At 43.7% G+C, this 21,496-nt stretch overlaps 1 protein-coding gene across 1 annotated transcript in view; it reads right to left on the bottom strand.

The window, feature by feature from the left end:
- Nucleotides 1-713: 713 nt before the first annotated feature.
- Nucleotides 714-21,496, bottom strand: part of MYL10 (myosin light chain 10) — a 65,508-nt gene continuing 44,725 nt past the window's right edge. The window contains exons 6-7 of the mRNA XM_069226955.1: nt 13,046-13,094; nt 714-1,169 (exon numbers count right to left, since the gene is read on the bottom strand). Coding sequence (XP_069083056.1) covers nt 1,071-1,169; nt 13,046-13,094 — 148 coding nt within the window. The 3' untranslated portion in view covers nt 714-1,070. The remainder of the gene's footprint in view (nt 1,170-13,045; nt 13,095-21,496) is intronic.

The following is a 21,496-nucleotide window of genomic DNA, read 5'->3' as shown; positions in this document are numbered from 1 at the left end:
TTCACTGCGTCAGTTTCGCATGGCTTTTCCTATGGGAGTGCCTACCCTGCATACATTATACCTGGAGCAGGTATACTGTAATGTGACACAAGTGTTTACAAACTGACGCATTGGCCCAAAGCGTCAGTGTGTAAATCTGGATCAGTGTAGAACACTGCTAGCGCAACGGCTGCGTAAAAAAAAAAAATGACACAACGGTGGCGCAAAGGCCTTGTAAATGAGGCCCTCAGTGTAATAAAAGCACTGGGAAAGCAACTGACACATAAGGACCAGGTAGGATCTGTAAGGCACGGAGAGGTAGCTGCTTGCATATGGGAAAGACCAGTGGTCCCGATCTTTGGTCCAACTCTATGCTTCACACATTGGACCTACCTGAGCTGGTACCAAACAGAATACACTTAAGTACATTTTGGATCAGGGTTTCTGTGTTTCTAAGACACTCCAGCAGCTTTCCAATCTTGCCACACAGGCTTATGGTCTCTAATGCCAAATGCTAAAAGGCGTGGATCCAAACCTGGCCACAGACTGAGCTCTGACCCTGTTTGTATGGTCACCGAAGGACAATCATTACTCGTTCTCCCTACATATTTTCTAAATATTATTAAATTGCCACCTTCTCAAGGGGAAATTCTTCCTTACGTCAAATGATGTCTACAAGACTTGAGCACCCACATTCAATCCAGATCCCAAATTATGGACACCAGACATTATCGTAAAAATGATCTTCACAAAAGGTTGTCTTTTATTTACACTGTTGTTTGTGTTTTAAATTATAAACAGCTACTCGTATCAGCTGCTGAACAGACTACAGCATACTGTAGAATATTTCATAAGCTGCTCTGAGTTCAAATAGGAAAGACAGAAGACCCGTAAGCCACGAACGCAAACTCAATAATACTAATATTTCAAAAGTCCAATTACATCATGAGGATTTCTATTGGCAAAAGTAGAATTTGTAATATTTATAAAGTATATGATCCATAATTTTTGAACAGCTTCTCAAATTCGCTTTATTGCAGGATCTTGTCTTTCCAACCAGATAATCTCAACATATGAAGAAATCTCTACTCCTAGTCCTTTTCCTCGCCGTGAGTGATGATATAGCACAGGTTCTTGTAGTCGAGGTTACCAGCGACATCTGGTGGGAAAGCGTTGAACATCTGGGCTATCTACAAGACAAAACAAACATGAGGTAAAACAACAGAGTCAGTCTTCAGGATCTGGTCTCCAAGTTATTGCCCACCCCGAAAAACGACTATCAAAACCCTGCCAATGACGTGTGGCATGATAAGCATTTGTGTTCCAGAGAGTTATGCCAAAAAAAGTCAAAGACCTCTTCTGGATGCCTGACCACATCACCTGCAGTCAGCCTCGAAAAGGAGTCTCAAAAGGAGACATTAGAGGTGGAAAGGAACCCCCAGTAGAGAAACCTATTGCTTTGAGATAGTTAGAAATGTCTTCATTCTTGAAACCACTAATGCCCTGTGAATGTGCTGCCTGGAAGACATATTCTCATGGACTGACCATCCTTAATTTATTTTCAGTTGCAGGCTGATATCTAGGAATCGGGTCTTCTGGCTGAAGAGTTTGCTGATATCTGCAATGGATCTCAGAGGCCTCCATGAGTAGCTGTGCCTGGAGCCTCCACAGTCTATGCAAGTCTCCTTGCTCTGCCTTGACCTTCCTCAAGCCTCCGGTTTGCACAGCCAAAACCTTGCTCTAGATCCGCTGGTCGCAGCTTTTTACTGCTTGCGCCTGGATGTGTGTGAGTGACTAGAGAACAGTATTACCAAGGCAAATATATATACTATACTACAGCTCGTCTGGATTTGGCAGGGTTTAGGAACATGACTGACAATGACTCGGGTGTCATTGAGGGAGTTTGCTATTGGCCTCGAGTCCTCAAAGTTTGAAGCTCTTGAAGCAGTTTTAATGTAATCTCCTGCTCAACTCTACTCAGTACCGAGCACCAAGTGCGCAGTGAACCACCCGCTGACCCAGTTTAAGGGGTGTTACTGAGGCAGATTAATTTGTTTTATGGCCCTTCTTAACATTTATCCTTAGCTCGGAGGTCATCGCAGGTCTTAAGTTAAAACTAATAACCTCTGCAAGAATAAGCTATAATAATTCAGCTGTGGGGTGGGGACCAGAAGAAAACCTAAAAACAGCCTAAAAGGGTGACAAAGAAAGACCAACTATTTAAATGACAAAGAAAAAAGATAGAGGCCAAAGAGGTGAGACAGCGCAGAGGAAAGCAGGTAAAATGCAAATAATGAAGGAAGGTTGACGGAAAGAGGGCACAAGAGAACAAAGAAAATAAGGGGAAACGGTGTAAAAGAAGAAAAGAAAGAATGAAGAGTGGAAAGAAGAAAAGAAAAGATGAAAGAAATAAAGAAAAAATAAAGGAAAGAAAGAAGGAAAGTTGAAAAATATAATGAAATAAAGAAGGAATGTGAGATGAAAGGATGGGTGATTGAAGGAAAGGGGAGAGAGAAAGAATTAACTAATGCACGGAAAACAAAAAGAAAATATGAAAAGAATGTTTGAAAGAATGCCAGGAGCAACGTACGAATAAACAGTTATAAGGAAGGATAGAAAGCTAGGAAAAAAGAACTGATGTAATGAGAGAAGAATAGACAGAAGGAAAGAAAGATTGAAAGATCTAAATATACATAAAGCAAAAACAATGATGGAAAGAAAGAAGCATAAAAAGAAAGAAGAGAGAAAGTACGTTTAAGAGAAGAAAGTGTGTAGTTTTAGGCCACATTCTTTTAAAACTATGTTTATGATATTCATCATTCCCCATCTTTTTCTGCAAACTTTCCTAAGGGCTACAATTCCCATGACACTTCATAGGAAGAGCTGGGATTGCTCGCTTTACTTGTGTGTTATTGCTACACGTAGTTCAAAGTGGGGGGTATGTTATTTTTCTGGCTACTGCCTTGTCGAACAGACCATAGCTGACATTTCAGGTCAAGCAAACAGCCTCCAAACTTTTAATGCTCTCTGCGCCAGTGATGTTTGAGTTGATACCTCGAGTGTGTATCCAGTAACAGTGAATGTTTATTCTGTAGCGATGGTTGTTAATTCCATAACATTGAATGCTGATTCTACAGCAACGCACAGAATTTATTTTTCATTTAAGCTGATGCAAGCTAGAGATGTCACTGTGGCTCTTGACATTTTGAACAAGTGCAAAACCCGGGGTGGAACTGCACAAAGCCTGGCCTGCACACATTTCAAAGAGAGTGGTATGTGAGTGCCTGTCTCTAGCACAGGTTCTTAGGGCCTGATTTAGGGTGTGGCGGACAGGGTACTTTTTCACAAGCATAACAGATATCCTGCCTATCTTATTACAAATAGATTCTATCCTATTACACTTGTAATAAGGCAGACGGGATCAGTGGTGTAACAAAGGCCTCTGCAGCCCCTGCGGTGCCCCCGAGCCTCAGCCCCACCTTTCCACTTATTCATTCCAGGTGCTCGTGCTCCAGGCCCTGGATGAAGCAGACTGGACTGTCATTTCTTGATGGGTCACTCCAAGGCCCACATGAAGCAGGGAGCCCCTGTTAGCTTGTCCTGTGCTACTTGTTCTGATGTCCTCTTACCCGTGGTCAGACCAGATGCTTTAATCAGCCGAGAGCCCTCAGAGCCACCACCGGCAATACTTGAATGGATTCCAGTTGCTGTCATGGAAAGTAAAACCACCTTAGAAACAAAGGTGGACGGCTTAGTCGTAGCCCTCCACCTCCTCAGAGAAGATCAACATAAGTTGTCTGACAGACTGCACACAGCTGGAATGACACTTCAAGATCTTCAGCCAAAAACAACAGACTTCCACAAACAACTGCAGGACCTTACCTCTAGAGTCTGCTTTCTAGAAGGACAAGTGGAAGACGTTGAATGGAAACCCCAGCGGAGCAATGTTTGCATAGTTGGATCATCCGAGGGAATAGAAGGGGACAATCCCACTCAGTACATTGAGAACTGGCATTCACTATCTGTGTCTCGTCAGTCCTCCTCGAACTTGTTTATGGTTGAGAGAGCCTCCTCCTCCACAACATCACTCTTACATTGATAGTGGCCAAGATTCTCGACCACATAGAAAGAGACATCATCATCCGGCAGTTGTGCCAAGAAAGACAATTCATTGTTGGATCAAAAAATGTAATGTTCTTTCCAGGCTACACCACAGCAGTCCCAATGCCGCAGGGTCATTTTCATTGTGGTAAAGCGTAGACTCCGGGAGATGGGCCTTTGATATGCTCTCCTGATCCCTCATCATAGCTACGCAACAAGCATTTTTCTTCAATACCCCAGAAGAGGCCTGGGACTGGGCTGAGGGGGGCTGGCCCATCCAGGGGGTGGTGATGGTTCTAAACAATCCTCATCCCGGTCCACATCAATTGAGGAAAAGCTGCAAGAGATCCTGCAAACCAGATCCCCCTTCACAGTTATAAGCCCTCCGACAACAGCGAGAAGCCATAGCAACTGCGGCATCCTTCCGATGGACGATCATTCGGGATCTATCAGACAGTTCAGCTCCACAACCTCATCCTCATGAATCCAGCTCTGACTCCAGTAGCGACACCTCAACAATTGTGTCCGTCGTCATACCACAAACATCGGATGAGCTACTGTAACTGACCAATTTGCTCACATTGTAATTGCCTTCATATTCTAGATGAATACTCTAGCCTCTAAGTAGCTCGCATAGTAACATCAAGGTCTGTCCCGATCCAGTTGCAACATAAGGCAGCCCAGGAGATGATAAGCCTTTATCTTTGCTACATGGTAGCCGCTGTCCCAGGCCGGGAGGGGGCAAGCTCCATGTATTGCAACTACCTGTTAGGCAGCACTGCCAGCCCCACACACCTTTAATCCCAGCACAAATTGACCTTCACGGCTAAATCCTGTGTGACATCATCTCTCACAGGACGTTCTCCTTTAGTTGCAGTTGGTTCTTACTTGGGCAGGGAAAGTTTGGGTCCCTGCCTTGGCAGTGAGTAGGGGGTGGCCAAGCATGGTGCTAGCTAGTGAACACATCAATCTTACAACCCGGGTTCTATCTCATCGACGACCTAGAAATGACCATGAAGGATGGGGAAGATCACATATGAGTGCTTGACTTGAAATGTTAGGGAATGTCTACCACCACTAAAGAATACAAAGTTCACTCCTACATGTGCTCTGGAGGAATGAACATTTCCATGCTGCAAGAGATTCATTTGACACAAAGAAGGGCAAAAACTGCACACTAAATGGCTCAGTCGAATAGCAGCCATGGAATACTTCTCCTATGCAGTGCTTGATTTGTAACTTTAAAAGTGCTAGTGCCCCTGTAAAGAGGTCACTGCAGCTTGCACCACATATTGTCCCTACCAGCACTGCCAATGATATCACCAACACAACTACTGATTATCATACACCTACAAGTGTGAAACTTTAGACTATTCCAGGTCCCCAAAGCTATAAGTATGGTCTGGACGGCAGGTATTATTAGTCATTTGTAATGTCTATTGAATTAAACAACTGGCGTTATGCTGATTTCTAAATTAGTCACACAACATGCCATGCAGCACACTGTCCTAAGTGCTGGTGTAGACAATTAAGTGATGATACTCAGCACCGGAAACAACCAGCTCAAATTAAGCATTGCTCCTATGCCAGAGGAACCCTGATAAGGATCGGTCCAGATGTCCCATTCAAGACCTGTAATAAAGTCGTAGACAATAATGGGAGATATGTAGTCATAGAAGGGTAGAATGGATATTAGACCACTGCTGTTGGGCAGTATGTATGTGCCTAATTTGGAACAACCAACGTTCTATGCGTCTCTCTCTCCAACAATACTTGCATCATTCACCATTAGCACTCTACACGGTCACACATGTATGACCTGCTGCTTGAGAGAGAACATGGGTCTGTAGCCATAACTCAACACACCCCTTGGCTACTGGAGAATTGTTTGTGATGTTTGTTATTGTTTGTGGTACTCATGCCAGGTAAGAGGTCTAGATCTCTTTGCTAGCTTCAGCAGCCTCTGTTATAGCTCCCTCCATAGCAGAATTACTAACCCGTCACTGGTACAGCCATTGCTCTGGCCTATAGCTGTCACCACATGGCCTTCAGTCTGACCTTTATTGTGTGCATGTTTATTATATACTATTGACTTCATCCTCTGGGACACAACTAGGTTACACTGTTTAAATGCTGCAAAGTCCAATGTACCGTATGACTTTATATGTTGGAAAACAAATAAAAGCATACTAAAAAAAAGAAAAAGGGGATACTAGAGTGTTAAGTCACATATGTTACTGTGGGCTCCTCGCACACTTCCTGCATCCAAGCATCTCAGGTTCCTGAATCGAGCTCATAGCACTATGTCCATGAACATAATGTCCCTAGGACACGCGCTCTTTACACTATCTCTATGGCCATCAACACCCATCACTCTGTGCCATTCAACCCCATGCTGCCCCAGTCCCTGCACTGCCGTTTAGCAGCCCAAGTCCCTCATTCTGTCTGATGAAATACCTTTAAATGTTGTCCACTTATTAAAGGTGAGCACCACAGTGAGCTCCAAATGCGACCCACTGATCAATGGTGAACCTCAGTGAGCAGCAAAAGGTGTGATGCACTGATCCAAGGTGAGCCTCAGAGTGCAGCAATAGGTGTGCCTACATATTAAAGGTGACCATAAATGTGTGGACCTGATAGGTTTGCCTCAAAGTCCACATTTAAGTTTGAGAACCTATGGGAAGCTTGGTCCCAGTAAACATTTCCAACTATGGCACCGAGGCAGACCTTCTGTGCACACTGATTGAGGGAGGCCTTTACTGCGTGGTTCTAGCTCTCGCACACAGATTCAGAGAGGCTTCCAGTGTCTGGCTCGGACGCACCCATTGAGGGAGGCCTTTACTGCCAGGTGCTAGCTCCCACAGACTGATTCAGAGAGGAAGAACCTCAAGACCCGGCTCTTGGCCTGAGGCACAGACCCACCACAAGTGCATTGAGACCCTCACGGGTGAGTAGTTGTGCTTCACAAAAACTGATTGATTCATTGAGGCTTCCAGTGTCTGGCTGTGACACACTGCCTGAGGGAGGTCTTCGACATCTGGCTGAGCTCTAACACACTGATCGAAGGAGGCGTTCAGGGCCTGGTACTAGCTCTGATACACTGCTGAAGAGAGGTCTTCAGTGCCTGGTTCTTGCTCTGACACACTGAAACAGAGAGGCCTTCTTTAGTGCTCGGTTCTTGCTTTCACACACTGTTAGAAGAAGGCTTCCAGTCCCTGGCTCTGACATACTGATCAGAGGCGATCTCTAGTGCCTGGTTCTAGCTCTGATACGCTGAAAGAGGAAGGCGTTGAGTGCCTGGTTCCTGGTCCGATACATTGAAAGAAGGAGGCTTCCCATGCCTGGCTATGAGAACTGGAGCGACTGAGGGATTCAATGTTCGGCACCGACACACTGATTGAGGGAGGCCTTCAGTGCCTGACTCTAGTTCTAGCACACTCGTCAGTGGAAGCTTTCAGTGCCTGGCTCAGCTCTGACACATTGATTGATGCCAGCCTTTGGTGTCTGACTCTGCACACAGACATAAGATTGCCCTCAGTGTGTGTGTGACTCCAAATGCCAAGCAAAGTTCTTGGCTGCCTAACAGCTCTTGTCCTAGAAACTTTATTGAGGTGACTACAGCACCTAGCCGGCCCCCTGTGTTTTACATGATGTTTGGAAAATATATCAATTCCAACATATCATGTGACCAAAATATCATTTCAAGACTATCAAGGACAAGAAAATCTTGAAGGTACGTTTCTATGGGTATACAAGTTTTTTTTATACTTATCTCAACATAAATGTACCTTGACGATATACATACCCTCAAGGTATGGAGATGTGGAGTTAAGAATAGTAAATCTATACTTACCTATTTGTGCTTACCTTCTCGATATTTTGATCATCAATATTTTTTACACAATATTCTGTCCGCACAATATTTTTGTCCTCTATATTCTGTCAGTAATCCGGTTACATCCGTTCGTTGCAGATGCATTTTCCACTTAAAGATGGAAACCCTGAGCCCAGTGCAGATGATCCATGTACGCGAGTTATTGTTGTGACTGTAGGGAAATGAGGGAACCCAGTGAAGAGACTCTCAGCCTACACGTCAGTATCCACCTTGTAACTTGCCAGCTCATACTCATTCCTTTAAAGGGGCCATCCAGCGAAGGAAAAATCATTTTTCTTTATCCAGTCCTTCGCGCTAACAATCGTCAACAATAAGCACGCTAGAATGTCCCTTTGATGACGTCAGATTGGGATTTGAGACATACTGTGACGTCAGTCACTGATCTGGCTGAGAAGCACAAGAGTCACAAACGCTGGACAGAGTGAAAGGCACTGAATGAATGTTCATGGAGTCAGCTCGCCCTGATGTTACAGTATTTACTAGCAGGCCAGCGCGCTGCTAGTCCGCTGCTATTTTTAGCCTCTGTAAATATGCTCTGAAAGCGGCATAGTCAGCATAATTCTCCTTTGTTCAGAAAGCTATTGGTTCTGACAAGTGCTGTGCTGGGGATTTGTTAGCGCTTTTAATCACGCCCTGGGTAAATTAGTCTAATTTCTACCCAGCAGGACTGGTTGAACAAACAACTATACGAGATCTGAACACAGAACAGCCCCGAAATGACTTCTTAAGTGTATGGAAAAACATGACTGGTACATCGAGCTAGTGAAGGCTGGTGACCAGTGCCTAATCTGTAAAAAGCTTAAGGGGCATATTTATACTCTGTTTGCGCCGGATTTGCGTCGTTTTTTTTTACGCAAATCCGACGCAAAACTAACTCCATATTTATACTTTGGCGTTAGACCCGTCTAGCGCCAAAGATCTTGGAGTTTGCGTCATTTTTTAGCGTGGACACCTTCCTTGCGCTAATGATAAGAAAGGTAGGCGTTCCCGTCTAAAAAATGACTCCGAGGCATGTGCGCCGTATTTATACTCCCGGGCAAAAATGACGCCCGGGAGTGGGCGGGTCAAAAAAAATGACGTCCAGCCGCTTTAGCGTCATTTTTTAGCGCCTGGTCAGGGCAGGCGTTAAGGGACCTGTGGGCTCGGAAGGAGCCCAGAGGTGCCCTCCCATGCCCCCAGGGACACCCCCTGCCACCCTTGCCCACCCCAGGAGGACGCCCAAGGATGGAGGGACCCATCCCAGGGAACTTAAGGTAAGTTCAGGTTAGTATTTTTTATTTTATTTTTGTGGCATAGGGGGGCCTGATTTGTGCCCCCCTACATGCCACTATGCCCAATGACCATGCCCAGGGGACAGAAGTCCCCTGGGCATGGCCATTTGGCAAGGGGGCATGACTCCTGTCTTTGCTAAGACAGGAGTCATGTCAATGGAGGGTAGGAGTAAAAAAAAATAATGGCGCAAATCGGGTTGAGGCAGATTTTTTGCCTCAGACCGACTTGCCCCATTCTTTGACGCCCAAGCTCCATTTTACCCTACGCCGGCGCTGCCTGGTGTGGGTCATTTTTTTTGACGCACACCAGTCAGCTCTGCCGGCTAACGTCATTCCATAAATAAGGCACCCACATGGTGCTTTGGAATGGCGTTAGCCGGCGTTAAATTTTTTGACGCACAACTGCGTTGGCGCAGTTGTGCGCCAAAAAGTATAAATACGGCCCTCAATGCGAGGTTCCAAACATTTTAGGAGCCTTGAACCACTGGGGCAAACTAGCCTTGATTCCACCTCACGCCTTTTATTTCCACCATCCTACGCTTCATGTCTCTGTATCTCACTTCCGCAGTTATTTTTCAACCCTGCTTTCTCGTTTTGTCACAGTTTTCATATCTTTCTATCCCACCTTCTGTCTCTCTTTTCTGCCATTTATTCCCTTGCTCTGGGTCAAGTGTGATGATGAAAAATGAGTCCAGGCCCCCAAACAATGAGTGCCGGCGCTCACCATGTGCACAAATTAAGCACCGCCTCTGACCTGAATGCTTTCTGAACCTCAAGTTTTAAATATTCTGCTACCAAAATATTTTAGCTCCAATATCAACTACCAAATGATTGTGAAGACAAGTACGTATAGTTAACTTAAGAAAACATCCACCATATTTAACAATAGTAATGCTGTACTTACCTGTAAATTCCTCCTCCTTGAGATCTTGGTAGTCGAAAATCTGGCTACAACATTTTGGTGGTGATATCTTAGTGTGCTCAGTATTGTTACATACAACCCTCTGACCAGTTCCATGAACTTTAACATGATCAGAGTGGGATCGGAAGAGCAGAGAGTGATGGTGATAAGATTCATAGACGTTTTAAAGCATTAGCTTTTCTTCTCAAAGTACGCAATAAAGCAAGCGGAAGAAGAAACTGGAAGGAGTTGTGTCCACCTATGGCCCACCACTTTGAAATCAAATAGATAAATGCTTTATTGACAGGTGGACCAAGGCCTACCAGCAAGCAAACTTCTCACTGCAATCAACCTTCACACTGCCCTAAATTTAAACGTTCTAAAGACTGTCCACGCTTCCCAGTATTGCTTTGCTTCGAGCACGCTGGGAGCTCCCCAGATGTACATCACACGTCTGGTGGAAATACTTCCTTACAAATCACTCAGTCAGAGGACAGGGAACTACATCACTCTCTACTAAAAACTAAGCAAATTACTGTCAAATTTCCCGCCGTACCAAGGGCACACAAATGACCGCCCAATATACCACCTTACCAATCATCTCAGTGATAAGTACACAGAAGCTCAGCTACCAGATGAAATTGCTGCCTCATACACCTCATACACTACGGCTGTGGTGGACAGCATCGATGACAGCTCAAACAGTGTAAGGAAATGTTCGCCATCATGAAGGATTTCACCTTACCAGTATCCCCATCCAACTCGGTCACCGCCTCGCAGGACCACTGTAACTATCTCCTTCAATTCTCAGCAACAAAATTGCCAGTATTTACAGCAAGTTCAATCTGTAACCATGACCAATAGACCTCACCAAACATCTCCTGATCCTATCTAAAGAACCGATGCTAAACGCATGGTCCCTCACCCCAGAAAAAAACGCTGCTAACAAAAAGTCCATCCACTCAGGGGGCCCATCAGACCCCTTACCCTACCACACCTACTCCAGAGGACTGCAACCCATCAGCACACAATTTTCATCCTATTGCTGAAGAAACCCTCCACGGACACTTCAACACTTGCCTACTACAGACCCCCTGCTACCATTCATCAACAGACGCCTCACTGAATACCTCAATGGCCACCAACTTCTCAACACCATTCAGTCTGGTTTTAGACACAACCACAGAACAGAAACTGCCCTCATCGCTGCCACAGATGCCATCTACATGACTCGGGCTGGAGGAAACATGGCAGCCCTCTCTGCTACGTTTGACAGTCTTCTACCCTATTCTCATCCAATGCCTACACAACATCGGAATCCAAGAAAATGCACTCCAATGGATCTGCTCTTTCTTGTCTAGAAGGACAGTCAGTTAGCCTGGCTCCATACATCTCGGATGTATGGGACCTCATTAGTGGAGTTAACCAAGGATCTCCCAAAGCCCAACCCTCTTCAGCACATACATGAACCCTCTAGACAGCTTCATCAGATCTCACATTAACATCCTCTCTATGCCAACAACATGCTACTCATTCTCTGCCTCCCTCACAAGACACAGAGTACCCTACTAAAGTTAAATGCCTACATGACAAAAATCACCCACCAGATGGAGACCAACTGTCTGAAGCTCAACATCAACAAGACCAAAATCATATCTTCAGAAAGAGCACTCCACCTGATGGCCAACAGAGCTAGAACCGACAACCACACCCACCATTAATGCCAAGAACCTCAGGAACATCATCGACAGCAAACTCCACAAGGCCGCACAAATCAACGCTGTCAAAGCCTCATGGTTCTATATCCTGAAGATGTTAAGGAAGATTTTCAAATGGCTCCTGGTTAGCACCCAGAAACCCATCACACATGCCCTCGTCACAAGCAAGCTGGACTAAGGGAACACCCTCTCTGTCAGGATCAACAAAAAACTCACTGGAAGGCTGCAGACCATTCAGAACTCAGCAGCCAGAATCACTTTCAACCACTGCACTTACAAACAAGCACACTTCAAACTCCTAACCCACACTTCCAAGGCTCTACGTAACAGTGGCCCAGGATATTGCATCTGCTTTCACAAACTTTCCAGACACATCCGCTCATCAAGACTCCTACTTACACACATCCCATCCATAAGGAAAACCATATCCTGCAGTCGAGTCTTCTCCTACATCGCACCTAAAGCGTACAACGACCTGCCGCTAACCGTTAGAACCTCCTCCTCACTTCTTTAATTCTGCAAGGAGCTGCAAGGAGCTGAAGACACGGCTTTTTGAGTGGTCCCACTTGGCACTGGGTTTGTCCTGACTCACACCTTCTCAGCACCATGATACCCTCCTGAGTGATAGTGAGGTCTACAAATCTGCATAACATAACAATGACAAGACTGATCACTGGGTGATATCTTGCCTAAGACCATTTTATTGATCCCACTGTATTCCACTAGGAGTTGGACATGCATATGTTCACCCAGCATGCTACCCGACAATGACAAGTCAATCAATGCCTTGAGTCACACACTGCCAGACAAAAGACAGATGACCATTTGCTTGTCAAGGGAACGAATGCCCACAAAGGTTAGTTCCTGTAAAAGACTTCCTTTAAACAGAAGACAACTGCACTAGTTCCTGCCTCAAGATGACACTAACTCAGATGAGAAACTGACTCTAGTCCTCACCTGCAGAATATCAACTGGAGGAAATAGTTGCACAAGGGTGCGGAAAAATACAATAAAAAACAAAGCACACTTGTGAAGTTTAGCATAGGTCTTGGGTACATTCACTTCAACCTAGCGGGTGGGATTTTTTGTAAGGTGGCTGGCGGGGGGTGCAAAGTGTGCAAGTGTGCATCAAGACGGATGGCTGAGGGGCAACAGACTCCAGAAGGATCTAGTCTCTTACCTCCTCCTGGTTGAAGCGATCAGCTTGTGTCATCAACATATCTTTGATGCTGTTGGGAAAAAAATAGGCATGGTCAGTCACGGTTAGTCTGGCATCAATGAATAGTGAAACATGGCAATAAAAGTATGATCCTTGAACAGAGAAACAATTCTTTTTTCTGATGAGCTAATCTATAAATGCATGATTTGGGCACAAAACGAAAGAGGTACATGATATGAGCCTAGACCACTACTGACTAGGACACAAAGGCAAACCTCTTGATTCTTTCTTCCTATTGGTACACTAAGAGTTCACACAGAGAATGAATCAACTACATGCATCCTTCTCAGTAGATTAGTTATCCAGCAACTATGGGTAAACAGAGCAATAGTGGGCTGACAAGAGATCTTCCAGCTGCTGTACACCACTGTGCAAGAAGGGATGAAGCCAACAAATCTGGAGTAGCCAACAGGTGCCAATGCCTCCATCTCCACAAAAAGCCTGTGACATGGATCCTTCTTCATATTTGAAACCTGCTTTATTGATACAGTTTTAGAAGGCAGGGCTGCTGCTAATGTCTCTCCTATTCAAAACAGTACAACTGTAGACAGTCATCCACCCTCCTACCCAAGACAGAAACAGCATTCATAATGAGCAATTGCTTGACTGTGATAGCAGAAGGAAACAGCTTGTTTTTAATACTCTTAGGGCCTGATCTATCAAAGGGTTTTACGCATTTTGTGTCTAATGGGAAATAAGGACTTTACACCTGTTGACAACTTTCAAAATGACAGACCACAAGGTGCATCTGAGTTATAAGGGCCATGAAATATGAATTTGAATAACAACATTGAAATAAATACAGTCTTTACTTATAGCCTGGGCCACTAGAATGATTGTGCAGTGTAGCATTTTTGCATAAATATAGATTTGCTACATTTGCCACACAATCCATGATCTACTGCATACTATGCAGATTTTATTTAAAAAAACAAAATTGCCTCAAGTTACTAAAAGTGCAGCAACATGTGTTGCAGTGCAGTGGAAGGCCATTTGCAAAGGTTGACTGCTCAACTTTCTGTTGCTTATTGCTACATTTGAGTGTTAAACTGGTACTAATGAGGGCAGCCAGTGCCCAGGCAGTGTTATCAAGTATAAAAATGACAAAATAATTAAGTAACACTATCACAAAACGTACCACATTAAGCTGCATAATTTGCCTTTCTTTGCTGAACAATTTAGTCAACCCCGATGCAAAATCTGATCCTCCATGCCACATAATTCCAGTGCTCCTGCTTATAGGCAAAGCCCGTCTACAGGTCTACCAGACTGCAGTTTTATATAAGCCATAGTTTAGATTCTTCAGAGTTTACCTGGGGTGCCATGTGAGCAGGCCCTGTCACTTCTGCTGTTCAATGTCTACATGGGTAGAGGGTTGTGATCTCTGTGGTCACAAGCCAGCAGCACACACGCCCTGCTGGAATTTGGCTTTGAATTTGGAAATATTGGGACGGGGGTGGAGCACCGGTGAGCCCTGCAGCACTGAAGAAATAGCTTTGTCTAAGGAGTGATGAGACCAAATCCTGCTCTGAAGTGATGCCCCCCACAGGCCTCTTCCAGTTCCCTGGCCCATACGGTGGGCCTCCCACATCCCTTTTGTAAACGGTAAGGAATCTGAATAGATTATTTAAAAGAAATTGGAAAGATAATGCCAAATGCTCACTCTAGGTTTCACTGGTGGTAAATCACACGCCTCTTACTACTCTGTATATGATTACGTGATTCTAAATGGGGTTGTTTAGTAGAATTTCTGTTAGATAAAATAAAACTGCTTTTAAAAGTACAATTGGATGCTATTTAACAGTTAATTCACAGATGAAGGCAGTAATGAATTCGGCGCTGTTGCATGTCCTTGATGTGCCTAAAATTGCTCCAATAAAGAAGAAAGAATGACTGGTGATGAGGGTCGCACTCCCTTTATTTTTAAGCAATAGATGTGAATTGTCTCAGTGGCTTCCCTTTCACATTGTCTTCGGCAAGCAGAGCGACATCACAACTAACCTGTAATCATTTATTACATTGGAGTACCCAAGTAATGCATTTAATGAATTAATCATTGAATCAGTCAGTACCTATATCTTTTTCACATTACAGTGAGTAGTGATCTGAAAGCTACATTGTAATAGGAAAATAGAAAGAGCCTATTATACTCGTATTACATGCGTATTATACTAATAGACTATTACACTTTTAGAAGTATTATACTATCATAAAGACTCAGGAGTTAACTGCTCACAACCCAAGTGGATTGGTCTCTGGTAGTGGGCCGGGTGCCTAAGTGGAGTGAAGAGCAAATATCTCAACAATAATGATCTATTAAATGCTCATTAATAAGAAATAGAACTAACCAATCAGTCACACCAGGAGGGTTCATGTCCACGAAGCCTCTCTAAATAGAGGCAATCAAAATTCAGAACCAAACTTTGACACATTTTGCCTATTTTTTAAAAACAGACACTGGCAAATCCAATCAGTCTAGGCTCTGGCTGTTGGATTGGCAGTGCTTGTTTTCCAACCGCAAGCAGGTGTACTCATCAAGACACATGAGTGACAACTTTGGAATATGTTTTTTAATAATGCAATGAGCTGGGAGATGAATGAGCAAGCAGTCCATAGTGACGGGGAGCAGAATCGGGTAGCGGCGTCTGGGTAGGGGCCATTTAAAGAGAGCATGCACCAAGGGGGCAGGACAATGGGGAAAGAGAGAAAATAAACACATGCACTCCCATGGAGTGTTTCAAGCGAAGGAAAAAGAGTCCTCTCTGGCATGCAGTGGAAAGAAACAAGGCACACTTGTGGGAACAATAGGTCTGGCCATCAGCCAGCTACAGTTGTGTGTCGCCAAGACCTAAAATGCCTCACATCGAAACTACATGGTGGTCTTCAGCAATGGTGTTGCTATCTCCCCTTTACTGTATCCTTTCGCAGCGCTAATATTGGTCCAACTCCATCTCTTGTTTTTCAACAGCAAACAATGCTTTTGGCTTTTCTATACAGCTGGGAATTTCGAGGCGCAAAGGGGGGAGAGGCCCGCTGCCACGGCGCCTGTTCTAGCAACCTCCTCCTGGCCACTGATCTGTCGGCAGTCTTCAGCAGTGAAGACATATTTATTCACACGAGTAAAACGTGTGATTTTTTGCTATTTTCATGTCTCGTGTGAACATCTTCTTCACATCTTTGCTGCTACATCTGCATCTTATTATCATCATAACTTGCAACCATCATCGTGCAAGGAACTAAGAGGCCGATCTAATTGTCAGCGAAAGGCCCGTCGCTCTGATGGAGATGCTGCCGGACAACCTTAGAAATGACCACCAAGCTGGCGGTTATTTGTGAAGCACTGCCAATGCTTTTCGAACTTTGGTGCAGGGCTCCGTCAACATGATGGAGCCTTGCACCAAACTGGTTTCTTTTTTATTCTCAAAAAGAAAATCCCGAAGCTGGATTTTCCTTTTGAAAAAAAAAATATATAATGCCCCCCCTCACCATGGAAGTCACCTCCCATGAAGATGGGGTATTTTTGTTTTTTTACTCTCCCTTAACGGCAGGGTTTGCCTGGAGGTGACAGACAGTAACAAATGGCCATATGTAGGCCCATCCTAATTGGGCAGACGGACATATAGCCAATTCTTCGTTCAGCCGTCAAAGAAGTTTGGCTACGGCAGTAACGGAGTAGTGAAACCTATGCTCAGCCCCATATATACATATGAGGGGTGAACCACTTGGTTCACTGGGAGGGAACTCTGTCACCATTGCAGTGGAGTATCCTGACTGCCAGCGATTAAATCTGCCCCATAGTCAGTAAATCGTACAGAAGATACTGGGGCTTTCAGCATTTGGTCAGGAAGTATGATTTATATGTTTTATAAGAGTCTAAGGGGCATATTTATGGAAAGGTGTTGCATCATTGATGATGCACCACTTTTCTAGCGCCCCATTGCGTTCCCCAAATGACACCACGTGTGCGCCGTATTTACAATACGGTGCACCATGACGGTCGTGTCCACATTACTGTCATAATTTATGGGGCTAATGTGGCGCTTTGCTTGTTTAGCGCCATAAATTATGGTGTCAATGCAGCAAAGCACAGCGAGGCCCTTTGTTTTCAATGGGAGCATCATCTTAATACCTGCACGCATCAATAATGATGCAAAAAATGGCACCGTGAAATCTGGTAAATTTCACTGCGCCATTTTTCTGGGCCTCCCTAGGTGGGAACGCCCCCCTTGCATACATTATGTCTGGCCCAGGCATTATGTGGCGCAAGGCTTTGCAAAGTGACACAATGCTTGCATTGCCCCACTTTGTAAATATGGCGCATGGGAAATGCCACCTTAACGCCACATTTGCGTGAAAAAAAAAACAAATGACGCAAATGTGGGGCAAGGTGGCGCTAGGGGCATCATAAATATGCCCCTCAATGTTGGTGCTTGTGGAAGATGCTGGACTAAGAGGACTGGAAGCTGAGAACCCCCCTCTCCACGCATCATTTGCATCATGGGTGGCAGTAGCACAAGATCCCGCTGCATACTCTGATGCATGGGACCCATATGTTGCAAAACCAGAGGCCTCCAGGCTACCCGGCATCAGAGTACGGCAAGAGTTGCAGCCATCTTGGAAGAGCATTGTCCGCATTCGCTAACATGAAATACATAGTTGCAAATAATGATATAACTCCACTCATTCCTGCACATTAGACAGAAGAGGTTCTGCAAGCGATGCCTCCCACACATGCAACACCACCACACAATGAAATGATTTCTCTCTCCCACCCACTTGGTGCTTGGCATCTGTTTCCCAACTCCCCTGCTCTCTACCTCCGCCCTGCTTCCCCCACCTTTGTATCATTTTGCCCATGTTGCCGCCTTTTCCGTTGATGACTGTTCCCCATGCTCCATAATTCTCTGATGTTCCTGCCCTCCCATGCAGTTTCTGGTGCACAGACAGGCGTAGGGTGCCTGCCGCTTCTGTCCTGCTGTCCTAGTGTCTAAAGTGCAGCGGCGGGAAGGCATCTCTTTCTAAACCTGCCGCTTCCATGCTGTTGTGCCAAAGATGTGGGGCCGAGGATGGCTTACAGCCCAAATCCTTCTACTCATAGCATCCTGGGTGTGGGAAAGTGTGCAGTGTCTCAGCTCTCACCTGCCGTGTACTTGTGCATTTCTCAGAGAAGCTTGGACTGCTTCTGCCAGTGTTTGATAGAAATATTTTTACTACGCAAGAACTCAAATGTTTTCCATTCTTTTTTCAAGACTAGAGGCTCAGTTATGACTTATCTTCCAAAATACTCTGCTTTGTGGGATGTTAAGATAGTTTTGGGTTTACTTGTATCTTAGCTGAATAATTAATGCCTTTCTTTTAAGCAATTGTTAGCACAATTAACCATGTCACGATGCCTTATATTAATTAGACGAATGTCTAATGCCTGGGCATTAGCTTTGGATAAGAAATCATTCTTGCCACATGGGGGTCACTTTCTAACCAACTAGACAAGCTACATTCTTGTCTACCTCTGCATTTTATCCTGTGCTCCAAAACTGTAAAAAGCCATCTGTTGTGCCATCTTTGCGCTACTGTGGGTCCCAAGCATCAGTTTTCATCCTGCTTCTACTTGACAAGTTTTGATTTCTTGCAAGAAAACTTTTAGCCCTGTATCTCCTTCTACCCTGGCCAGATGGTTCAGGTGGATTAAAGCTGGATCAGGGATTGACTGACACATCTTTATTCGTGCCCAATCTAATAGTGGGGCTAGGGCGTCCAAGGCATACATTTCCTCTAGATGTTTGGAGGACATTCTTAAAGCAGCAGATTGGTCTCGGGAGTAAATGTTTAAAACATTTTATTACAAACCAGTTCCACATGTGTCATGCAATGTTATTACAAAGCTTTGAACTTGTCATAATTGAGCCTCTGGTCTTGTAACAGAATGGAAAATCTCCCCCACCAACATGACAGGAGGTTTGGATTCTATTAAAGACAGAGAGGAAGATTAAATTACATTACACTATGGGCTGTGTTACGATTGGTGGTTACATTGTGAGGTCAGCTTTAATGCTGGCCTTTGCTACTTTGATGGTTCTATTGTTCCATCCAAGTTCAATGTTGTTGTTACTTTTTTCTTTACTGTTAGAGATTTTCAGTAAGGAATTAATATAAGTCATCATCTTTGCCTCCTGTCTTTAATGGAATCCAATTTTCCTTAGTTATAACAGTATTAATAAAGGAAGAAAATCACCACGTGGGTAGCAGAGTAATTTACAACAAACAGTGAAATATGAAGTACACAGGAGCAGCACCAGTAGAGACTTTGGAACTGGTAAATTCTCCATCTTGGTTTCAGCACATTGCTCTGCTGCTTTCTCACTGCTGAGTATGGTACCAGCCCCTGCCCTGTCCCCCTGAGCCATACCTGCCTGGGTGCTAACACTGCTCAGGCCTTCGGTCTCCTGGGCTGAGAGCTGCAAGTAGTAAGTATCTGCTTTCTGAGCTCAGAGGCAAGCTGTAGCCACAAGCAGCTGTAGGCAGGGAGGCCCCTGACAGACACACAACCCTATGGCTGGGACAAAACTGCAGTGCCTCAAGCAGGAGGGCAGGCAGCAGCACAGCACAGATGTCTGCTACTACAAACATATATGGTGAGCTGGGCAATATCTTGTAGTTGGTGAATTACTGTGGGTGTTATATGACTACATATGTCAGCTCTGGAGGACCTTCCCTGAGATGTGGTTGCCATCCTGGCCTCTGTTGGTCATTCCTACTGTATTCTTGGCATACAGTACCTGATATTGTGTGTGTGTGTGTTGTGTGTGTGTGTGTGTGTGTGTGTGTGTGCGTGTGTGTGTGTGTATTACAGCAGTAGCCACTCTGTAGTTGTAGTCAGTGTTCTCAGAGACAGGAATACCTCAGAGGTTTGCCTGCTAATAACTTTTCCGAATCTTTATGTAACTTTCAACACCCATAACTTTTTCTACATTGGCTGATGATGGAAAAATTCATTTTGATTTGTTAAGGGAGTATAAAGGAACAAAAGAGTGATCCCAAAACTCAATCTTTTCCCAGTGCATTTTCCATAGACTTCTGCTTTGGATGTAGCACCAAAATGGCAGAACGGATTTGTAGGAAATTTGGCAGGATTATTGTAAAGTGCAGATGATCCTTTTTGGTAGTACAGGTAGTAAGGGTAAGTATTTTGGAATTTAAACTTATTGATTTCTCAGACCCTGGTAGTTTTGCGAAATTTCACAAAAGTACTGAAGTACATGCTGCTGACAAGGCGTTATGTGATTGGCTAATGACCGCCTTTACAAAAGTTAAAGGCAGCCATGTTGCACTTTGGCTGTGTCCTGGGTTAGGAGCTTAGATATAAGGTTTCGTATTTAAAGTGGTAATAGATAGGGAAAATTATTTAAAGTTTAAAATATATATATTTTTTAAATGATGGCGTACCCTCGCACTTTAATTTTTTTTTAACAAAATTCAGAAAGTAAGTTATAAAATAAAAATACACTGTACTACACTATATGTCATAAATATTGCATACCATAGTATATTTTAAATTTTTTACAATTTAGTTTTTTGTTTGGAAAAAAATTGAAGGTTACTGCAGTACTACATACAAGGTAACATGTTATTTGCAAAAATTATTTAAAAAAATTAAAACTGTAACAAATAAAAAATATACTGTACTATTGCTCTATATTTCATGAATATAGTCTACTACAGTGTGTTTTTAATTTTTTACCTATTTACTTTTTTTAAAAAAAACATGTTAGAGAGTACTGTGGTGATTCCTAGAAATTACTGCTCTACTTTGGAAAATTAGAAAGAAATTAAATATGTAAAAAAAATTTAAAAAATGCATCTCATTTCAAGGGAAATATAGTGTAGTACAGTGTACTTACAAATATTATAAAAAAATACTAATATAGAAAGAAATATAAAAAAATACAACGCCATATTTCCCCCTGAAACTCATAACACACGGTAAGTGTGGTATAAACTTTATTTCGCAGTTCTAATTTGGGAACTGCAAAACATTTTTTACCACACTTAGTCGGTGTTGTGGGTTTTAAGGGGAAATACAGTCTAGCACAGTGTATTTTTTTTTTTTTTATGTAATTAAAGAAAAAAAAAATCGACTACACTCTACCATTAAAACCCAGAACGCACACTAAGTGCAGTCTACACAATACGGTAGTACTGCTGTACTCCACAAACTTTGGTAAAAATATATAAAGTAATAAAACTAAATTGTACTTACCTTTTCACACTTCCTTAAACTGACTCATCCCTTCTTATACACTTACAAAATAGTAGGACGCTATTTTTATACTTAAATTCCAGAACACAGACAAAGAGGCTTATTATGACTTCCGCGTATGGAAAAGTCCGTCTGCCAAAGTACCGACAGGTAGG

The sequence above is a fragment of the Pleurodeles waltl genome, chromosome 3_2 (assembly GCF_031143425.1).
Source record: "Pleurodeles waltl isolate 20211129_DDA chromosome 3_2, aPleWal1.hap1.20221129, whole genome shotgun sequence".
NCBI classification, from domain to species: domain Eukaryota; kingdom Metazoa; phylum Chordata; class Amphibia; order Caudata; family Salamandridae; genus Pleurodeles; species Pleurodeles waltl.
This window is presented reverse-complemented; position numbering and strand designations above follow the sequence as displayed.